The sequence below is a fragment of the Euprymna scolopes genome, chromosome 3 (assembly GCF_053919585.1).
Source record: "Euprymna scolopes isolate OS-2025 chromosome 3, ASM5391958v1, whole genome shotgun sequence".
NCBI classification, from domain to species: domain Eukaryota; kingdom Metazoa; phylum Mollusca; class Cephalopoda; order Sepiida; family Sepiolidae; genus Euprymna; species Euprymna scolopes.
Window position 1 is genome coordinate 95638690 of NC_136484.1, and position 25000 is coordinate 95663689.

Here is a 25000-nt window from a genome sequence, read left to right on the forward strand (position 1 = left end):
TGCAAAATTAAACATTCATAGCTCAAAGTCGCTTAATTTTTAAACGTTCACATTCATCTATCGGTAGCGCAGACTGTAATGACGCTGGATAGATAAATAACAAATAAGACTTGAGTGCTAAACGTTCTGGTTTCAATTCAAGCAAATGATACCCAAATCATATATTTTTTATGACTTTTGAAATCATTACTATATATCGGATAATAATCCATAGAAATTGGCTCTATAGTGATAAATAAGAAATCTGCAATTAAAATATAATATTTATGCATATTTTACAACCTGGCAACGCCCGGCGGCCTACTAGTATATATATATATATATATATATATAGTGAAATTGTCTGTGTGTATCTGTGTGTGTACATTTCCCTACCAAACTACTTTGTCAATTTTTAGTCTACATGCTCGAGATTTGACATAGGAGTATTGAGATTTGGTAAAATATATTTAATCGGGTTTTGGCCAGAAATTTGTCTGTAAGACGTCAAAGTTCAACGATTTTACATTTGAAAACTCTACCAAACACTTGAAATTTTAAATGTAGGTTACTTGGACATTGATCAAACTTTTTAATTTGATTTGAGCTCAAAACAATAAATGTTAAGGGGTTAAAATTGGGGTAAGAGTTTTTTTAAAATTCGACCTCTGCGGTCTCTAGCAAATTACTCAGCCAATTTTTGGTCTAAACATTTGAAATTTTACATACAGTGTATTCAGACATAGGGCAAGCTTTTCAATCGGTTTTTGGTCCAAAATTTGGCTGTTAGGGGTCAAAAGATTTGACGCTTGCGGTCTCTAGCAAACTATTCAGCAAATTTTGGGTCTAAACATTTGAAATTGGGCGAAAATTTGGCTGCCAAGAAGGCTAAGTGAAAAGAGTTGACCTATGCAGATTCCACCAAACTCCTCCGCCAATTTGGAGTGTAAACACTTGAAATTTTAGATGTAGGTTATCTGAACATGAGTCAAACTTTTTAATATATACATATGCACTTAAAGTTATGACCAGTTCATAGGGACCGAGCAAAGCTGGGCTAAACTGTTAGTATATATATATATATATATATATATATATATATATATATATATATTTAAGAAGTGCCGTGAACTTACAGAGCATATAATGAATAAATCACACAAGTATATATTCCGAATATCACGATGTTAACCATCTTACAACTTATTCCTTTAATTCAGATGATATTAAGTCAAGAAGTATAAATGCCAACTGAATTAAAGGAATAAATTGTAAGATGGTCAACATCATGAAATTTGTCATATATACTTTTGTCATTTATTCATTATATATATATATATATATATATATATATATATATAGAGAGAGAGAGAGAGAGATAGATATTTTTTATGCTAATTTTGAAATAGACGGTCAATTTATGATTACAGGATCTGGATTTTCTCCATTATTAATGGAGATTTGGTATCTGTCCTAACCTAACCATATGTGTTGCATGGAGAGACAAGACATGCAAATGATACGATGGACCTGTAATGTTAGCCTCAAAGAGTAAAAACCGGCGTTGTGTCTAACTTTGCCTTCCTGGAAACAATAATCATTTTTTTCTAATCCATTATTAATGGAGATTTGGTATCTGTCTGTTTAAAGTTGAAAGTATACTATTACTTACATTAATGTATCACTTGTAGTATCTTTTAATGCTCAGTTTAGTTTATCAGACTATTTCTGACTAATGTACCCCCTTTTCGATGTTCAATAAAGGGAGGATGTAATATCTGATACTTTGGCATGACATCATCCTCCCAGGCATTACCTTCTCGTTATTTTTTGGGGATGCGGACATAGATTAATTACTAATCTGCTCTTATGAGACCATACCTTTGAAAAAGCTGTGTAATATCTGTACTGTAGTCATAATAAAATTCTCCCAGACCTTATCCTCTCCTTTTATGTGTAAAAGAATAGTGTATTATATGTTCTGCGCCTATGATACCATCCTCCCAGGAATTACCTTCTCCCCTTTTCGTATGAGTGGGTAGGGATAGTATACTAGCAAACAATTTGTGAGCTCTGTCGCATATCTTTGCTAGTTACTTTTAATAGACAAATTAATTAGCATCTTAAATTTAGCTTGATAAACCTTTTTAAAATTTCTCTTTTGCTTGGAATCGAATTCTATGCGTTTCGCGTGATTTATCAAACTAACCTTCCTCTGTCTATATGATGTTTTCCTTTTTAAATATTAACAGACATTCACGAGTGTACATTAATTGGTTTGAACTGCACAATGTTCTGTGAGATTACTGAAGAAGGTCCCCAGTGTACCTGCCCACAAGGGTATTCTCTTGCTGAAAATAAATTTGACTGTGATGGTAAGTACTTTACGTTTGTTTTTAATTTCTTAATTGAAAATAAAATTTAGTGGTTGACTAAAATCTTGCTTTGTCTTAAGTACATTTATCATGACGCAATTGTTTAGTCATATCTGACTGCTCAACTTCCCACAGTTCCCTGTTAGATACGATCTCAAATAATAGCTTCTTACGTTCCAAGTGGCGATATGTCTTTTTTAGAGTGAAAATGAGTAAAAAAAAGTAATCGTCCAGGCGGTTTACAGAAAACGTCAAAAACTGCCGAAATGCTAAACGCCTTAACGCTAATAAAAAAAATATATATATATAGAAAACATTTGTTTGCTATTATTGGTTTATCATATAAAATATCTAAATATTTATCTTGATTGGAACAAAAATATTATTATCGATCATAAAAAGAATAACATCATATCAAAAAAAATTTTAATTTGTTTATTATTCAAAAAATATTTATCTTTGAAACTTTCAATGCTTATTTCTTGATTTGAATTTTTATTTTCCAAATTGTCCAAAAACATTTCATTATTCAGTTTAACTTTTCATTAAAATTGTTTTCATGTTTTTATTAATTCTTCATTGAATTAGCTTCGTATTGATAGAAATAATATATTTTTCACTGAAAAGATTGTCCTGCGTTTGCTTGAAATCAAAACGAAATTTTCGTTCGACAACCCCCGGCGTTTTCCGTAAACTACCCGGACGATATACATCATTATATAGTCATTATACGCATAAGTACCAACATCATACCCGTCTGCATATGAATCATGACCGCTACTATGTGAGCACGATAAAGGGTTATTTTTTATACTTAAATTTTTTTTTCCAGATATTGACGAGTGCAAACATAATAATGGAGGATGTGAACAAATCTGCGTAAATACACACGGGAGTTTCAGATGTGACTGTAATGGTGGATACCGGATATTGTTTGATGAGCCATCTTCTTGTGAAGGTAAATAGTTTTAACTTTGTTTTCATGATATCAGTGATTATCAAGATTCTTTAGCATATAAGGCTAACGCTGTTTTCTAATACTTCTGCAGTTTACGGACTGTGATGAAATACGGTTCTCAGGATTGATAATGTGTATTATTTGGATTAGTCGGATTATTTTTCTCAGTTTGAGTGTTATTTTCACAATGTTTCAGCTGATATAATCTCCGACCTTCTGCAGATGTATTTTACCAAAGTCGGTAATCTCCACGGAATTTCGAACGGAATCCTTTATTTAATCCATGGCGGCAGTATGCTCTCATTTCATCAACCATGACTGGGTAGAAATTTGCAATTGTATTTTGAGTGTCACCTGCACTGATGATTGAACCTTCAACCTCAAGAAGAGTGTAACTTTTGCAACTAAATTTGACCAAGAACTTTGTCCACTGCATCACGGACCCTTGCATGGTAAAAAAATAACACCCAAAAGTGAGAATAGAAGTCCAAAGAACCCCAAAAATGTGATGAAATAAGAACGTTATTAATTAAAAACCCTAAACTTAACTTAAGTCATATGTTCCGAAAAAGGATATACTTGCTTGAAGTAATTGAATGGTCTTGGCTACGATAATCGAGTTATACAATCTAGTCAGTCGCCTTGATAAATAACATCTTACTAATGGTTGTTTGTAATCGTAGCTGGTAATATGTTTTACTTTAGTCTTTCGGCATATCTTTTGACGCCTCTCTCAAAATGTTATACACGTATTTATGGCTTACACCATCCAATTAGATTATTGAGGAAACCGAATGTATCCATATTCAGTATATTAATTTATTACTTATTCTGTACTTTCACCTAACAATTTAAGAAACAAAAGATACCGTAAACATTGCATTTAACTTGAAAATTTTATCTAAAAAATTGCACGGTCCATAAACTGCAGAAGTTTATTGTTTTCATGTTCTTGCTTGCATTCCATTGTAAATTTGCAACATTATAGTTGACCAATGTTTAACTTTAACAGATTATCTAAATGGGAGATCATCATGTAAACAGCGGGAGTATTGCTGTCTAGATGACATGTATCATAGTTGGCATGTAGTTTGGTTGTTTTTCTTTTTCTCAGATAAATAATACTTAAAGTACTTCAGAATCCGTAACAACACATTTGGGATGACCCTTGTTTTCTTTCACTTCCGGTTGAATTGTAAACAAAATATTGACATTGCAGATTTTTTTGAAATTTTAATTTAAAAAATATTTAATTACGAAAACTTTTTGTTCTTTAAACTTTTGAGATTAAAAAAAAATGGAAGGGGGTATATATAAAATATTTATTTACAAGCATAAAATACCATTAAAATACATTTTTATTGACAAAACTATTTATAATAAACAAACGAAACAAACAAATGTATATAAAAACATTGTTAGTATGATTTATGTATTTAATTGCCTCCACATGAGGGCAAAATTTAGCTCTTTGAACGGTCTATCAGATGTATGTGCAGTGTTATAATTTATAGAAGTGAAACGTTGACTGTGAGAGTTGAGAACAAGTGTTGCATGTAGAACGTTACCATTGTTGGCCAGGGGTAGACTCTATGTGATGATCTACGAAATTGAAACCTGACTAATGAGTTGCATGGAGAGAAAGAATGTGCCAATGGTACAGTTGATGTGCAATGTGAGTCTTAAGGATGAGCCTAAATGTGAGACGAAGGTTACATCTAGACAGTAAGGAAATTTGTGCACAACAGAAGACTTTGATGATATGGTCACATTAAGAGAATATGAGAATAGTCGAGTTGAGATAGCAGTTTTATTTTTGTTAGGGCGATAACATCGTCAAAGGGAAACAACTCTCTTTTTTGAAAGTTGCCACCCGTGCCTTTAACTCTGAGAGAGAGAGAGAGAGAGAGAGAGAGAGAGAGAGAGAGAGAGAGAGAGCAGCGACACCGCATGCCATGAGTAAACAACTCGCACTAAGACTAAATTATACAATTAGACTTTTTCCGACTTGCAAATAAAAGACTTAATTCGTACAGTAAGTCATAACAGTTTCACAGGGAAAGGCCAAGGAAAATACAGAAATAAGTGATAAATATAAATATAGACAAAGAGGTATAAATTTAGAACTGGCCAGAGAATAGGTTATTTTTGGAAGTCAGTTTATTTCAAAAAGCCATCCAACGTACGCCATCATGTAAAACGAATAAGTTGATGATGATGATTTTCTTTCTTTTTTTTTTCCAGAAATTGATGAATGCAAAATGAATAACGGCAACTGCACACACCAATGTATCAACGAAATTGGTTCTTTTCACTGTGAATGCAACAACGGCTACAACCTTGATCATGATGGGCAAACCTGCTTAAGTGAGTCATTTTTATCTATTTAGACTTTAATGACACTTGTGCACCGCGTGATGAATATATAGAAGAGAAGGCAGAGCGTATGTGTTGCATGGAGAGACATGACATGCGAATGATGCGATGGATCTGTAATGTTAGCCTCAAAGGCAGGTTTAGATCTAATTATCTTCCAGGAAGATAAAATTTGGCCATTATAAGGAGATGTGTGCAAAGCAGGAGACTTAGATAGTATGGCCACATTGAACATATCAAACAAAATTTCCACGAGTTTTTTTCTGTAACTCCCCATCTGCGAAATACGTGGTGATCTTCAGATCTAATGTCAGAAAATATGTGCCATAAACCGTCTTAATAAATAATTAATTTTGTTCATTTATTCATCAGTGCTAAGTGTCATCTCATGGTGTTTTTCATCATTTCAGCTGTCAATCTATTCCATCTGTAATTTGATTGGCTTCCAAACGCTTTCTTCTTCTTTGCACCCTCTCTCACGGACGTAATGTTGTTAGTCTCAATCTTTTCTATAAATACCATTATGACATTTGTTCTTGAGAATTGTCTGATCTGTGTTGGATTATGGCATCTAGCCACCATCTTCATACTTGGTTCGTGACATTCACCATTTGTAACGTCGCAGATATAAACGAATATAAACTAAAATCCGACACAAATTCCATTTGTAAACGAACACAAGCACCTAGGAATCATTTTTGACAAAAAACTAAATTTCATTCCACACATCAATCATATCAAAACCAAATGTAATAAAGCATTACAACTCCTACGAGTCATTGCCCATACAGATTGGGGAGTTGACAAGAACACACTACTCAAACTATATAGAGCATTAATTAGATCAAAAATAGATTATGGTAGCTTCATATATCAATCCACCAGAAAGTCATATCTAAAAACCCTCAACACAATATGCCATTCCGAACTAAGACTAGCACTAGGAGCATTTCCAACCTCCCCTGTAGAAAACCTGTATGCAGAAGCACATGAAACTCCTCCAATGCTCAGAAATCAAAACCTTGGTTTAAAATACTGCACAAAACTTACAGCCAACCCCACAAACCCAGCACACAATAGCACTTTAAATCCAAACCGCAAACATCTTTTCGACCAAAAAGAAAACGCAATCAAAACCTTTGGACTTAGGATAAAATCGATCTCCCAAGAAGAAAATCTACCCCTAACCAAAATTCACAAAACTGTCTTACCCAAAACACCTCCCTGGAAAATCGTATCCCCTAACATCGACCTAAGTTTAAGTAGACATGAAAGAAACATACTCATCCAATAACCTATCATGATGATCTCGATAAAATCAAAGAAAAGTATCCAGACCACACACACATCTATACAGATGGATCTAAACAAAACAACACAACAGCCAGTGCAGCAATACTCAATAAATCAATCAAAAAACAATCAAACTTCCCAAAAGAAACCTCAATCTTCAGTGCTGAAATACATGCTCTAATCCGAGCTCTCAATCTAGCCTGCAATAACAAAAAAAACAAGTTTATAATCCTTTCAAATCTACTCTAAAAGCTATTAAAAATAAAAAGATGGACAACCCCCTAATCGCAAAACTACTCCAAAAATTAACTGAATTAAACAGTAAAAAAGAAATCATTTTCTGCTGGATACCCAGCCATTCCGGTATTAAAGGTAACGACTCAGCAGCAAAAAATGCCTTAAACCTCCCAATCGATGCAAATTTTAAAATTCCATACATAGAGCTAAAAAGACGTATCAACGCATACACAACAGAGAAATGGCAAACTTACTGGAACGAATACCCTAACAATAAACTGCACGAAATCATGCCAAAAATAAAAAAAACAAGAACAAAACACGAAATTAACCAGAAAAGAAGAAGTTAAACTAACAAGAATAAAAATAGGCCATACCCTCTTAACCCACTCATATCTCCTAAAAAAAGAAAACCAACCAATCTGTATACCTTGTCAAACACCACTCACAATCAAACACATATTAATTGAATGTACTGATTTTGTAACAGTAAGACATCGATGCTACAAAGAAAACAATATTAAAGAGTTATTTGAAAAAAAAACAATCCCCACGCCATACTCTTATATCTTAAAAAAATTGGCCTATATAAAAAATTAAAAAAAAGAACCCTTTTATACAACGGTCCTGGATATGACCTTAAACTATATCCGATGGTGAGGGCCCAGCTTGCAGGCCTTGGGGAGTGTAGAGCCACCCTTTAATTGCCATTGCTCCCAGGTCCACTCTGACCAAAAATCGTTCTTCAAAATCACCAGATTCGGCATTAAATAACCTGAAAAGGGTTGATATGCCGTAAAACAACCAACCAACCAACCAACCAACCAACCAACCAACCAACCAACCGACACAGCTTTTCTTCCTATTCAAACATGAGTCGTTTATTACCGTTTTTTTTCCTTCCCATCTTGACGCCAGCTTAAAAGTCTCTTGCTGCCACATGTCCATTTCATATGGAGAGTGTTTCTCTTTCTGCTCAAATACATGCCGGCTGTAGACAGCCATTTCTCATCTTCGACTTTACTATCTTTTTCAACCGCACTTTTTCTTCTTCTGACCACATGGTGTCCTTTTCTTCTTTTTTCTTCCCTTGCAAGCTTGCACACACTTCCTAATTTGCATATGTGCTTTTTTCCGGCTACTGCTGCTAATATCCTCACAAGCCCTTTCAGCTCCTGCTGATATTTTCCCAAGCGCTCATATGCGCTCTGTTACATGGCGACCCAGCCGATGCAAGATTTTCGTAATCTTCCCTATAAGATCCGTCTGCAGCAGCTAAATCTTTTCTAGCTCGAGCGCCAAAGACTGAGGGACGACCTAATTTTAGCCTATAACCTCCTTCATGGCCATTATGACGTCCCTGGGGATCTTCTCTTCACTCTAGCACCCGAACATGGACTGAGAGGACACGGTCTGAAGCTGTTTCATTGTAGATTTCGGCTAAGTTTAATGGTATCGATAATTAAGAAAATAAAACATCAATACAATCGGCTCCCTGGAATAGACTACCACTTGAGGTTGTCACTGCACCAACAACGGGTCAGTTCAAGACGAAGTTGGACAGGTGCTGGTCAATTGTATTACCGACTGTCTAAATTCGTAGTACTCCTATCCTTCCCCCCTTGTCCAATTTCCTTCTTATTTTTTTTTCTCTCTCTCATCCCGCACCCTTCTTAATAGCGACGATACATGTCAAATAAATTGAATTGAATTAATATCGCCTGCTCTGAGGATTGAACTTTCAACTTTCAGAAGAGTGTCGCTTAGAACTGAATTTGTACTTAGTAGTTTATCCGTTATAACGTGGGTGTTTGCAGACAGAAAGATTCCCGAGTTCGACAAGATACACTTAATACATCTGAAGGTTGGAGGTTACATTTGCCGAAATGTCATGCGAATAGCACTAAAGTTGAGAACAGTAGTCTGAATAATCCAAATAATCAATCGTCATCTCAAAACTTCAGAAACATAATATATCATTTGTGGAACACAGATAAAAGTAAAAAATTTTTCAAATCCTCATAATCTTATGAAACGTATGCGTATTGCGATTAAAAAAAATTATTGTAGTCTACGGTTGCATTTCTTGATGTATATTGTGAAAACAAAAAGAAAAATACACAAAAAGCAGGCGAAAGACCGCTTAATTAGTTTTTAAAGGTGTCTCTGTGTCCAGAAGGCATTGGCAATGTTTCTTTGTCATAAAACTAAAACACAAAACTTGATAGTAAATTATTGTCTGCCTATTTTCATCTTTGTTTTTATAATTTTTTTTTTTTTTTTTTTTACATTGTTTCATATTTAGAAAAGGACATTTTGAAATTCTTTTCTGATTTTGTGATCATCAATTCATTTCGACCAGGAAAGATCATGAATAGGCAAATGTTTAATAATGCAGACTCTGAAATCGGCAAAGTTTTAGAAAGAATTACAGTTAAGTTTTGCAATTTTTTGAATAAGGATTAATAACTTTTTTGATCACTATTATCTTTTTAGTTGTTTATTTCACAACATTTGGGTCGATGTAACTTCCAACCTTCTTCAGCTGTGTCTTTTTTTAGTCACCAGACAGTTCTTTTTTTCTCTTGGCACCAAAGCCAACATACTCTAGACAATTATTGAGATGATTACTAAGTTGACTGAGGTATGTCTCTGGTCCTGTTCAGTTCTAAGAGGTTCACCCTCCCGGGCTTTGTCTTCTCCCATTGAGAAAGGGTTAGTTTATTGTTTATCGTCGGAGGCGCCCCCACCAGGAAATGCTGACGAGAGTTCTCGGGTATTTTTGTGCAGGTCTGAGTGCCGGATTTTCGAATTCCACTGTGTCACATCATCCTACCATGGGAAGGCGATAAATAACTTCAGGTGTATCTTGTTAAACTCAAGAATCTTTATGTCAAACTGCCTGTGTGAAATTTCAAACTAATAATAAATTTAATATACAGGATAGATTGTTCTTATTCCACTAGCCATGGCTAGTTAGAAGTTTTAAGTAATAAGCGATACAAAAAACATGATTAAGAATTACTTAAGCCTTCTAGCTGGTCATGGCTTACAGAATAAAGCAATCTTTAAAAGAGTGCAGTTCGAAATGCCATACAGATTCCTGATTTTGACAAACTTTATCTGAAGAAAGTCGGGGATTCTATCGGACGGACGTTGTTAAAATAATATCCATGATGAGTGAAACATTCTTTAGCTTATGTAGGCAATCAACTAGAGATGGTGTTCCGATAAAAGCACTGAGTTTATGTTAGGAACTAATGATTTCCAAAGAGTCTCTTCACACGTAAACTATAACCTGTTATATATATATATATATATATATATATATATATATATATATATATATATATATATATATTTAAAACGGGCTCCTTCAGTCTTGTACATACTATGGATACCCACGTAGTGGTGCCTATGCATGAATTTATTGTGGCAGGAGATGCGCAATCTCCAACTACACCTCTTTTGTGTCGACATTGTTAAATACCAGTGAAAAGTGAAGTGTATGTACAGGACGACTGGAAATAAATGCCGAGATAAGCGGAGAGCACATATAATGCCTAGAATTCCCTAATGGTCATCCATCTTGTGCTAACCAGGCTCAACATTGTTTAACTTCAGTGATCTGACAAGAACCAGTGTGTCAACATGATTATGGTGTGTGTATATATATATATATATATATATATATATATATAGTCATCACATACAGTACTGTTTCGTTGTATCGCAACTCATTAGAGCGGCTAGACATACACCTTTCTCCAGTCATGGATCGAACCTACAACTGTCATTTTAACAGTTAATAGCTGTAACCATCGGACTACGAATCAGTGCCTGTAAATATTTCTTCTTCAAATATCTATTAAATTAACAACTTGCCCGTTGCACAGTGCTCAAACCATCAGTTTGCTTACAGGCAAACTAATAGTGGGCTTTGCTTAATTGTTTAAATACGCGCATTTTTTTTATTTTTGTGTCCATAAATATTTATTTAAATAAAATGTCAATGTTGTGTTGTCTCCGATTGTTTGATATTTAAAAAAAAATTGTGCGTTTTTCTTTCATATAGGCCCAACATGTTTCGATTTCAAGGCACCAAAACATGGTAGAGTTGTGACAAAAGCTTGCCAAAACCCTCAGAAGGAGGACATTTTTACTGGTCTGAAATGCCGGGTAGAATGTTTTTCCGGTTACCAGATTGAAGGCTCAGAAATTCGCACATGCATGAAGAATGGAACTTGGACAGGAGTCACACCTACTTGTACAGGTAAAGATAACAGAAATTCAATTTTAGTGTGTATTTTTTGGGAAGGGCAGGGGGGAAATATAAAATTAATGTTATACATATATTTTATTATTATTTTTTGACGCAGCTAGCAAAAGAGATCCCGCCTTAAAGTTTTGGTGATGTGAACAGAAGTAAAGTAAGAAGGGTGGGGGGGGAAAAAAAAAAGAATACAAAAGTTTAAAGCTTAGAAAAGTTAAAAATTGTTACGTTTTCTTTGAAATTTAAAAATATTTTATTCAAGAAAAAAAAACACACTATTTTTATAATATAATATCAATATATATATATATATATATATATATATATATATATATATATATATATATATATATACTAGACGACCCGTTGGGTCAGTATGTTATATAAGCTATGGAATTCATGTATGAGCGTGACACTTGTGATGTAAAGAAAATAGTTTTTTTTTATCATAACAGAAACATTTCTATGAAAGTATATTAAAATGAAAAAAGAATATAGATAGATTTCTATGAGTCGTTCAAAAAAAATTTTTTTTACAGTTATTGAATTATAAGTGGTTGGCCATACTTATAGGTAAATGTGCACGGAACAGATACCATAATACTTATTATAGTTAAATTCAAATTTTTATATACCTGCTTTTTTATATTTTTTTAATTTTTTACATCGTTAATTTCTGTATTACGTTTAAGTTATTTTAAACCCCACTCTTCCCATGTTAAATAATAATTTCGAAATAATAACGTAAATATTTCAATGCACAGGTCATGCGCGTATGCGCAACTGGATGTCGTAAACCGGAAAGTTGGTTACATACATTGTTACAAGGTCATTTGAGTTTTATAAGTATATATGTATATATATGAAAAAAGTTTTTTAATTTTGATTTTAATTTTTTTTCATAATATTATTATTTTGTATTCCTGCACGTCACCAATTAAAAACGAATAAAGAAAAGTTATAAGCTTTTATACTTTTCGCATTCTTTTTTATTCATATATATATATATTTCGGTGTGTCCGTTTTTTCACGATTTGAGGAATATGTACAAAAGGTACCCTGTTTCACAAATTAATTTTCATACTTGAAACGAACTTTTACACACTTTTATTCCAGCATTATATATATATATATATATATATATATATATATATATGAAGCTGAACGTGTGTGTGTGTGTCTGGTCACGAATAGACTCCTATATGGTTGACTATTATAGAAAACTGATCACATATAATGATAGAAGATGTATCGAGACACAGGAATGGGTATGTTCGATCTGGCATAATGATGATTCATTAAAATTGTGGGGTCTGCGTACGCGCCTGGTCCACAAAGTATGGAAATAAAAAATTAAAAAATTAAAAAAAACGTTTATAAGTATTTTTGATATAGATGTACATAATAATACATTGATAAGTATGTTTTAACTTAAATAGGGATGGTATAATAAATTGTGGGGTCTGCGTTCGCGCCTCGCCTCCATAGAATGGAAATAGGCACAAACTTTAATAAAGACTTTTCATATCTATCTGCGTAAGTATACTTTGATAATTATGCTTCAGTTTGAAGAAATATGGTATAATAAAATTATGGGGTGTTCGTTCGCGTCTGATCTCCATAGAATGGAAATATGTCACAAAGTTTAACAAGGTTTTTTAATATAGATCCACAGAATATTGTGATAAGTGTTTCAGTGTGAACAGGTATGGTATAATAAATTATGGGGTTTATCTATTTTATTTTTACTTTCATCATATATATACTCCTATATTTTTTTGTTTTTGTATTGATATTCATATTAAAAACCCTTTTTTTCTATTTATTTAAAAAGAAAATACAATTTTGTTAGACATGGGTCGTGGAATTGCATTCACTAGCAAAAGATCTAGCTAATTTGCATATTCTTTTAAACATTCATTTTAATTCCTGTTGGATCACCGAAGTTAAGCAACATTGATCCTGGTCAGTACAAAATGGGAGACTATTTGGAACTACCAGGTGCTGTATATGTTCTCTATTTATCTCGGCATTGTTTCCAGTTGTCTTAAACTTTTCCTTGCCACTGGACTCTAACAGTGCCGATTCAGTAGAAGTGTGGTTGTGAATATGAAACACTTGCTTCACAATTACACCCTACAAGGCGTATCCTTTGTCTTCCTAGACTGATCGGGGTATCGATTTTAAATAATTCCCTATAAGATTTTTCGGTTTTCTTGTGGGGTGATCATCTTTAGTTAACTATTGCGTGTAATTATATTTGTGCAGATATTCTACATGGCTTATACATGCATAATATTGCGCAAAACAGTTATAGTAAACACAAACCTCTTTCTATATATATTCTATATATATTTATGCATGTGTTTAAAAATTTTGCCAACCAAACTCCTCTGTCAGTTTTTAGTCTGCAGATATGAAATTTAATACAAATTGCAAAAATTTATATTTGAGTTTTAGCCGGGGAAAATCGGTGCAAAAGTGTGAAAATTAAAGAAATGGAATTTGCCAGGTGATGATCGAATGCCGGCATTACGAACATGCATGCATAACGTAATAGCTATAGGTTCATGTTTTAAGTTTTAGCCCCGCAGCAAACATGTCTTCATAGCTCAGGCATTAATGTCAAAGAAAAAGTAAACCGTAATCTAAACATTCTGGTTTATAATTATATAATTATCCAGTGACACGTGTTTCGTCGTCTACGGCTCAAGTTTCAGCATTAAGAATTTTTTTTTAAATTCAATTTATAACATTATAATATAATATATAATCAACTCTTAATGCTGCAATATTTTAAGTTATAAATTTATCATATTTTTTAGTAGAATATCTTGTCCTTTTCTTTTCCAGTTTTAACAACTAGTTCTTTACTTTTCCATGTTTAAGCTTAACCATATTACTTTTCATTTCTATTGTAATATATGTATACATATAGAGTATATATGTAAAAATGTAGTGTATATATATGCATATACATATCTGTAAAAGGATCTGTATGTATATAAATATATGTATGTATGTGTATATAAAAAGATGTGTATATATTTCAAATGAAGTGTATATATATTATATCATATTTATATTTTAAAGGATATGTACGGAGAAGGATAAAATGCAAAAAATAAAAATGAAACAAATTAAATTGAAATAAATAATTTACCTACAAAAAAACAAAACAAAAAGACAATAAACTTCCTAGTGCAGAATTTTAAAAAAAATTGAACTTAGAGAAAAATCATATGACTAATTCAGTTGAATGTTTCGAAGTTTTTTTAAATGAGGGTTGATAATTTGTATTATTCGAACTAATGCCAAACATTTAACTGAAATGAATTATTTGTAATATGGTTTATCTCGAAACGTTTCGGCTGATTTAACCTCGAACGCTGGAATCGACTAAACCGTTGCAAGATGAAAACAGTAGTCAGAATTATTATAATAATATAATCTATGCGTATTCGCTTCGGCCGTTATCATGCTGTGCATCTGTAAAAAAGGAAAGTGGAATATTTCAAATAAATAAAGGAAAAAAACCCAAAAAATTGGTGTCGCTTTTAAGGCAAAGCTAATAGAAATGATTTGTTCTCCTCGGCCTTTTGTCCAAGATCAAAGTGTAGTATCTGTTCCGGCAGATACTACAAGCAAAGACCAGATGTGGGGGCAACTCCACATACCTGACCTTTAACCAGCTCCCATTTCCCACCTCTCGGGAGCTGGTCACCTCTTTCCCTCCCCCCTCCCTTCATTCCTCACGTTAAAAATCGGCCTTGTGCCTAATTTTCTCGGTGGGGGAGCAAATAAATACCATCTGTTCTTCAGATGCTAAATTTCAATGTCTTGTTTTCTCTCAGTGGAGGAAAAATCCTTCACGACTGAGATAATTTTTTTGTTCCTTTTCTCCACGTTAAAAAACGACACTGGTGTCTAAATCGGTCCCATAGGAAGGTATTGTATATAGGTACTATATCTAATGTAACAAAGTTTTAATATTACAAAAGTCACTGGGAAAAGTAAAATGCCCTGGAAATGTCTCCTTTGATTAATTATAAAATGCTCTGGAAATGTCTGTTCTTATTACTTATAAAATGCTCTGGAAATGTCCCTTCTGATTAATTATAAGATGCACTGGAAAATGTCCCTTCTGATTATTTATTTGTTTACTTGCCCCCCCCCCACGAGGGGCAGAGTTAAACATAAGGCCGGTTTTAAATTTTGGGGGATACCAGCTCCCCAAAAGAGGCACTCTGGTCAGTAACAAAAATAAAAATTGTATCAGTAATGAAGGATTTCTCCTCCATTAACCGAGACCAAAACAGGGGGGGGGGTAAAGTCATTGGAATGCTGAGACTGATACTACACTCATAAATTCATGTTTAAGTAATGTAGCAAAACCGTCTTAATATTTTTATGTATTAATTTCGAAAAGCTACTGAAACAGTTTATGATTTAAACATTACTTCATTTCAAGTATATTTTTCACAGTGGGGTGGAGGATATGAAGTCAGTCCCAGAAATGGCTGCAACCATTTACGCCTTAAACATTACTTTATTTAATGTATATTTTTAATAGTGAGGTGGGGGGATAAGAAGTCAGTCCCAGAAATGGCTGAAACAGTTTACGATTTAAACATTACTTTATTTCATGTATATTTTTAATAGTGACGTGGCAGACATGAAGCCAGTCCCAGATTTGAATGAGATAAGTGCAAATATATACTAGCAGAATACACAGCATCGCCCAGGATTAAATGAGAAAGCTAGAAAACATATAGTAGCAGAATACCCAGCATCGCCTAAGATCGAATGAGATAGGTGGAAGATATATACTAGCAGAATACATGGCATCACCCGGGATTGGATAAGATAGGTGGAACATATATACTATGATAATACTCAGAATTTATTGATGTGTTTGTAATGAAATAATCAGCCCAATCAATATATCAAAGTTATTATTTTAGAAAGGGGGGGGGGCAATAATGTGGGTTAAAATCATGAAAAATGATTGTTGAAATTAGTAACATATCCAAGAATTATGTAAAATGATGAAATGCCAGTTAATTGATTGATGTGTTTGTAATGAAATAATCAGCCCAGACAATATATCAAAGTTCTTATTTTAGTAAAGGGAGGGGGCGATAATGTGGGTCAAGATTATGCAAAAATGATTGTCGAAATTAGTAACATATCCAAGAATTATGAAAAATGATGAAATGTGAGTTAATTGATTGGTGTGTTTGTAATGAAATAATCAGCCCAGTAAATATATCAAAGTTATTTTTTTAGTAAGAGGGGAGCGATACAGTTTTTTTTCTTTTTCATGTTAATTTGTTTTTGTTAATAATATAATTCTCCTTGCCACAAAAATTATTCTAAAGAGCATTGGAAGAGCTCCAGATAATCATTGTTTTGTATTTTATTCAAAATTGTGGCCATCATCATTTAGTTTAAGAAAAAATAAACAGCATTTTAGTCTTTTTCCGATAGAATATAGAGAATTTCTTCTACAATTAATTCCTATTTTAGTTATGTAAATTTTTTACAGCTAAAATGTGATAACTAGGGCTATGATAGAATATCCTTTTCATTATTTTGACCTCTCGAGTATCAGTTAATATGTTTTTAGATAGTGATTTGGTTCTCAGTTGATTAACTGTGTCGGATATATACTCGAGAGTCAAAATAATGAAAAGAATATTCTCTTGTCATAGCCCTAATGATAACAGACAAATAAACAAAAAAATAAAGGATTTAAATGTATTTCAACGAAATAAATAAAGTTAAAACTATTGAACTCGACTAAATGTTCTCAAGAGCAAACACGTGATGTATTTACGCTTTTAATTAAGAAAAATAAAGTAAGTTAGTTTGATATATTAAAACTATTCCTTCTAAGTGCATGTATCCACATGGATAATCGTTCTTTCTCTTTTGAAAAAGAAAATACGTGTACTTTTGGCCCGTTTTTATAATTTTCACACCCTGGAACAACGTAACGAGAAACCATTTTTCATACATCAACGAAGCACGTGTGTTATAATACGAGACTATCGCTACTAGCTACTTCCTATACGTGACGTCATCAAAAAGTTATTAGGCCTCCTTATCTAGATGGCCGTGACCAAATCTAGAAAGCTAAAGTCTTTATCAAGCGATGTTGATTTTCCAAAAGTTCAGTATTTTGGAAAAGCAACATGTTGGAATCAACAATCATGGTTTCCCAAATTCTTCTATCAGTAGATTATTTCTGGTTATTTATAACTGTTTTTATACTAGTTTCTGTAGTATGATAATGTTTTTACATCTATTCGCCTTCAATTACCTACAGGGACATTCCTAAGTAAAGAGTCAAGCAGCAAGATGTCTGTTCACCTGGGAAGTAGTAAACAGGGAGTGAATTCCAAAGTATACTGTTTCGAGGGAAGAATCAAATTAAAAAGCTTTCCAACATCTGGCGATCTTTACAATGAAAGGGTGGGATTTTGCTGCTTATCGGGGGTATTTTCTTCAAGGGAGCAATAGTGCCATAAGTTCATTGGAATACATTCCATTAAAATACTCGCAAAGCAAAAACAAAGATGGAACATTGTTGGAGCTTGGTGGACAGTGCGGAAGCTATTAAATTGTGAACTCTTTTTCGAATCCTGTCTAATAGGGAGAGACTAGTAGTTGATGTTCCAGCCCAGATGTGGCAACAGTACTTCATATAGGTTGGTATTTTAGAGATATAGGATAGTTGTGAGCAGTTTTCAAGCCTGATAGAGGTAGCCCAACTTCTTTGCAGCAGTCTTGCCAATGTTTGCTATACATTTGTTCCAATTTATGTTGCCTGTGATTTTGAGACTATTCAATATTATTTCAAAGTTCTTCTTTAACTTTGTACCCTACTATTTTCCCAATAGCTAGGGGAGCGGAAGAGATAGATGAGGTTAGTTACAAAATGTATTATTGAAAGCGACGTAATACTTCATTATAAAACCTCAGCCCTCATCGGTAATCACTAGGCCACTACTAATTACTTTAAAGAAATACATTCATTAGGGCTTATTGTTTAAGTTTTCTCTTTGGTAATAAATATTGAAAAATGATTTATTGAAAATGGAAACTGATATTTTTTATATTAAAGTTAAAAAAAAAACTGTTACAGTTCATGTTTTTAACTATACTTAACAAATTTATCATTCTCATGATTAGTTCATCTCCTCCAGGCAAATTGAACATAAATAAATGCTTGCTAATGATACTTAGAGGATTATAAAAGTGAGGGTCAAAAGCCTCAATAAATCCTGGTCGATTATAGTTCAAACACTACTATAGTTCAAACACTGCTATAGTTCAAACGACCTTTTGTACTTCAAAATTTATTTTTCTAATGAGTTGAACATTTAGTTGGAAGCACACCTGTTTTGTACTTTGTTCTACATGTTGAGGTGCTCACTCGCAGACAATCTTTGTAAGAATAGTGATATATATCACTATAATTTTATCAAATCAAAGTTTATTGGTAAAAAAGTAGAAAAACGCATAATGTTGTGTAAAAAGAAAAGAGCGAGTTGTAGCAATAAAATATTATATAAAAATATACAAGGGCCGTTCCAAAAGTAATGCTTCCTATTTTTTTTAATTTAAGAACTACGAACATGGAAGTAGTACAATTAAAACGAGCTACCTTTTGAGCCCCCAAATTTATTTTTCTCCGTAGTCACCACCATTCTCAATGCTCTTTTGTCATACAAGGATCATTCCAAAAATAAACCAAGCTTATTTTTTTTTTTTAACTCAAAACGTTAAAGAGCTTCGAAGACGCGAGTAGTACCATTAGAATAATTTGTACTCCAAAATTTATTTTTCTACATAACTATTGATTCTATATCAATATCAATGCACTTTTGCCCATAAGTCAATGATGCAGCTCTGCTTATAATGCAAGCCATGCCAGGGGTTGTTTTGTTAGAGTCTTACACCATCAATATCTGCAACAGAGAGATGAAACGCTTAGGTCATGAATACATAAATTCAGTCATCATAAAAATGCAATTTTCAATCCCCTCTGATCCATTTGGGTTAATCTTTATTTTAATCTTGGAATCCTTTGCGATGAGTAATTTGTATATTTTTTATTTATTTATAATCTTCAATAGTTGTTGTTTCACAACATTTGTAATCCGGCATTAAATAATCTGGACAGGATTGATATACCACAAAACAAAACATCATGAATACATATTTGGTAATATTAAGAACTTTACGCTTAAACACGTTACACAAAATCACTGGATTCGGTATAATTAAACATGAAAAATGTTGATATGCCAAAAAAAAAAAAAATAAATAAATAAAAGAAACAAACTGAACAGTTATAGTTTAGTTAAAAAAAAAGGTCATCTATTTTCTTTAAATTAACTAGATTTCATTTCCTTGAAATTTATGTCATATATTATCCATATTTCTATATTCCTAATGGTTCAACAGAAAAAAAATTTCTATATTCCTAATGAACAGAAAAACAAAGTTCCAAGCATAACTTATAGAGTGAGTGACACACATGGTCAGATTTTGTATACAAGAAAAAAACTGCCTTGTGTTTCTGGCTGTTTAGTCGGTATGAAGGAATTCGGCTTCGTCAATAACATGTGCCTCATCTCCCATAGGCTAAACTCTTTAAATGGAAAAGATAAAAAAAGAGGCCAAAAGTCTCCATGAACAATGATTTGCCAGAAGCAAGATCAATAGATTTGGGGAATATAGATGAACTTAAGTAAAGAGAGAAGAGAAGTAATATATTTGAAATCAACAATAATGGATGTGTACAACAGCCATCTCTTTTTCTCATACGTTCGTTTACTCTTGCTCTCTCCACACACACATATATATATATATATATATATATATATATAACTGAGTTAAAAAGCTCTACCCGATTAAGAAGAGCAATTCATGAATTAAATTAAATAGATGAGGACTAAAAGTTACATCAAACTTTATTAACTCATCAGGTCAATAAGGACGAAAATGAAAGTAAAATAGATAATAATCTCTTTAGGCCATGACATTTCGAAACTAAATGCTTCTCATCAGAAGAGGGGGAAAAAACAACATTATGACACTACATAAGAACACAAAAATAAAAACAGCTTGAGAACATTTAGATTAGAAATGCAAAAAATATGGGGTGGATTAATGAGGACTATTATAGGGATGGGAATGACAAATGAGAAGTGTTGGTAGACAACCGGAAATAGCATGAAAGAGGAAGTGAATACAGAACCATATAATAAAAGGGACAGAGAAAACGGGAGAAAAAAGTAGAAATAAGATAGAAAAAAATGTAAAACAAAATAGATGGTCTAATTAAAGTCCTTGGACAATAGAGATCGGTTCAAAAATAAACTCCAATGCAAAGTTTTTTTTTTGGGGTAAAGTAATTCTCAATAGAAATTCAGTTGGAACAACCGTAATCCCATAGAGACCGGTTAGAAAATAAAGTCCGATGCAAGGAATTTTCGATAAAGTAATTCTCAATAAAACCTCAAAAGTCATTACATGATCAGGAAACCCTTCGAGAATGGACTGTAATGCAATGTTCCCAAGGAAAATAGTCCTCAAGTTTATTCTATATGTCTGGAATTAATTTGGAGTGGTCCTAATACAAGTGTAACCGGGTCTATCAATCCCCAAAATACCTCGGATGTTAGTAATTGATCAAAACAATTGAAGTGTGTGAGCATATCCAAAACAGATTTCAACAGTATAGTATAAATTTAATAAAAAAAATGTGATCACTAATAGAATTGAGAATATATTTTAAGAGAAGTGACCACTAGAAAAAAATGAGAAAATTACATTCCAAAAATATAAGTTCAAATTCCAAATGAATCCTTAAAATTTTATTTTTAGAAAAAGAAAAGTTAGTAAATTAAAGTTTTTATTCAAATATGTAAATTAAAGTTTTTTTAAAAAATAAAAAATTAAAAAATAAAAATAAAAAAATATGGTCCATTTCTAAAAAAAGGAGATCAGTATAAAAAAAAAATGTGGAGAGAAATCCCATAGAACATCAGTCACTGGTCTCAAATCGAAGTAGAATGGTAAATAAAGCGAATGATTTAAAAATTAAATATACAAAATAATTGTATAAAAAAGAAAGTAAAGAAAGTGGTTAGATAAAAATAAGAAATATATAAATAAGCAATAAAAAGCTATAACAATAAATAAGCAATAAAAAGCTATAACAATAAATAAGCAATAAAAAGCTATAACAATAAATAAGCAATAAAAAGCTATAACAATAAATAAGCAATAAAAAGCTATAACAATAAATAAGCAATAAAAAGCTATAACAATAAATAAGCAATAAAAAGCTATAACAATAAATAAGCAATAAAAAGCTATAACAATAAATAAGCAATAAAAAGCTATAACAATAAATAAGCAATAAAAAGCTATAACAATAAATAAGCAATAAAAAGCTATAACAATAAATAAGCAATAAAAAGCTATAAAAATAAATAAGCAATAAAAAGCTATAACAATAAATAAGCAATAAAAAGCTATAAAAATAAGGCACAGAGATAGAAAAATTAGGGATAATCTCGAGTCAACATTCAGTTAGATTTCTACATGGTGGAACGATAAAGTGGTCACCTTAAAGAAAGCAGCTTAATTTTACAACTTTTATTGAAAAAATCAATTCAGGTAACTTGATTATGCAATAGAGCTGGCACCTATTCAATGTAGTCACTTTCAGCACCAGTCACTGTCTCGATACGGGTCCGGAACTGGGAGCATGCTTTTTTTTTTTTCCTCAGGCGCCAGCATTCCATCCTGTGCAGGAATATAAGAATAAACAACAAAAATAAAAACTTATTAAAAAGTAGATAGGAAAAATAAAAGAGCAAAGTGGGAGATAGAAATGGAAGGAGAGAAAGGAGGGACCAGATACATTGCAGAAAGTAAAGAGACACCGATAGGAGGAAAGAGGGAAATAAAATAAAATGAGAAATAAGTTAAATTTTAGAGTTTTACTTAATGAGCAATTCCTTAAAAGCTAGTATATATATATATATATATATATATATATATATATATATATATATATATATATATATATTATTAAAATATACATATCATTATATATGTATCATACGGATTTTACATATCATGATTGATATATATATATATATATATATATATCATTCAGATATATATATATATATATATAATGACTTTCACTTTATATAAAAGCAATGCTCTTCTATAAAATGTACAGAGTACTTTCGGTTATCCATGTGCTAAATAATGTAAATATATAAATAACTTCATTTAAATGCAATATCATTTCTCTTGTAAGTAACAGATTTACTTCCTTGTGGATACCTTAGGAAAGACAAAAATCTGGTTTGGAGTCCTGATCGGTAGATGAGAAGCACTACAACATCTGTGCAGCAACTCTTGCAGCTGTGCTGGTTCCGACCATATTGGTTTACCTTTCCATTGGACTCCGTCCAAAATGCTGAGAGGGAGACCTTAATAATTGAGCAAAGCTAAGTCTCCTTATCACCCGTGCAGGCTTGCATCTTGAGAGGCAACTCAAGCTTCGACTGTAGTCACAGCAGACGCTGCAGCACACCAGACTAGATGCAGAACGTCATTGTCCCACGAGACAGAAGGTAGCCATCATCAACAGATTTTATAGCTCATATAACTTCGAATTAAGCGTAGTGTTATATCATATGTGTGCATAGAAAGAAATAAGGAATTCTTTGTCTCCAAACAAATATTTTGGCAAATTTAACATAACAGACAGACGTTTTGGACACGTTCCAAAACTGCGAATAAAGCGGAATAAAATTTGCAGTTTGGAATTGAATTCTATTGAAAATATAAATTTTGCGAACGTCTGCGTTCAAAGAGTCATAAGAAAACCTCTGTTCTGTAGCTCAGTCATGTTTGCTTATAATTATCTCAAGGTGTTGGCTTCATTCTTGGACAAAATATTTTGGTGAAAAAAAAAAAAAAATTGAATATTTAAGTGGAAATGATTTAAGACATGTCTGGAGAGAGAAAATAAATGCATTATAACCTTTACCATCCAAACAGATTTTTTCTTTTTCTTTATGCTTGTTCAGCTCAAACAAAGCGTATTGCCACTAAGACATAAGAAGCTACTTTGAATAAAAGGCCATACCAAAAGAAGCATTCTAAGTTGTGGAGGAGGTTTGTTCAGTGAGGTGTTTGTTCACATTTCATTTAGATTTCTTCCCCGTTGGTACAGTCTGGGACATAATGAGCAGGAAGGGAATTCCAAAGGCAAACAGTACAAGGAAGAAAGCTTTTGCTGATTGCTGAATCAGTTCAAAGTATTTTACATCGAGGAGGCACTGATGAAGAGAGAGTAGCTATTAGTTGTTGCACTCGCCCAGATGTGACAATTATACTTTATGCTGGGTGAATGTTAGCTCTGTAGAGTTATAGCATACTGGCAGCAATAAAAAGCACTCATCTTTTTTGCAGCAACCTTAGCAATATCTTCTATGTACTTGTTCCAGTTCATGTTATATGTGATTGTTAGGCTGAGGAGTTTAAATGAAGGCCTCAGAAGTAGGGTGATATTAGCAATGGAAATCAGTCGCTGAGAAAGGATCTCTATTTCACTAGCATTAAATTTATATCCCCAGTCAATTACAGGAAGTTATTTTCTAAGCATTTGGCGTTTAGTTTTGCCTACATTTGGCGCTGTAAGCAAATATACCCATCACAGACACAATTGCATCAGGATCCTTGTAGCATGACGGATAAACATAATAATCCAACTAATGTGTTTTTCAGAATTGTCTGATCTGATGTCTGCTTCTTTTGTTCCAGCTTGTTTAATTCGTTGGTCTAGCTGTCTCCATCAATTCGCCGTTTGATACTTAATCGTAATGCAGCTTCCTATTTTAGTAGCCTCTTTCCAAGAACTGAAAGCTTGTGGAACTCTCTTCCTGCTGATTGTTTTCCTCCTGCCTATTGAGCTTTGGTATTTTCAAGACTAATGCTCAATAGACATCTCCTGTCTTCGCGATAATCATCTTTTATTCTCATTAGCTTCTTACATCAAGTGGCTCCACGCCTTGTCTGGAGAAACTTCCATAAGAAAAATAGCTAGATGAGATGGAAAAAAATATTCTGCAATAATTTTATCAAACAATTTTAACTTTAGTTACGTGAGACCCTAATGATTACAAAAATCGGCAGATATGACCTTCCTAGGATTTTTCAATATAATATTATTATCATTATAATAATATTTTCCGATACAATATTATTATCATTATAATAATATTTTTCAATATAATATTATCATTAAAATAATATTTTTCAATACAATATTATTATCATTATAATAATATTTTTCAATATAATATTATCATTAAAATTATATTTTTCAATACAATATTATTACCATTATAATAATATTTTTCAATATAATATTATCATTATAATGATATTTTTCAATATAATATT

General features: G+C 32.5%; 1 protein-coding gene across 1 annotated transcript in view; it reads left to right on the forward strand.

The window, feature by feature from the left end:
• LOC145261966 (uncharacterized) overlaps nt 1-25000 on the forward strand; it is a 620004-nt gene that overhangs the window by 400004 nt on the left and 195000 nt on the right. The window contains exons 22-25 of the mRNA XM_080119795.1: nt 2232-2354; nt 3187-3312; nt 5557-5679; nt 11294-11491. Of these exons, the coding sequence (XP_079975921.1) occupies nt 2232-2354; nt 3187-3312; nt 5557-5679; nt 11294-11491 (570 nt within the window). The remainder of the gene's footprint in view (nt 1-2231; nt 2355-3186; nt 3313-5556; nt 5680-11293; nt 11492-25000) is intronic.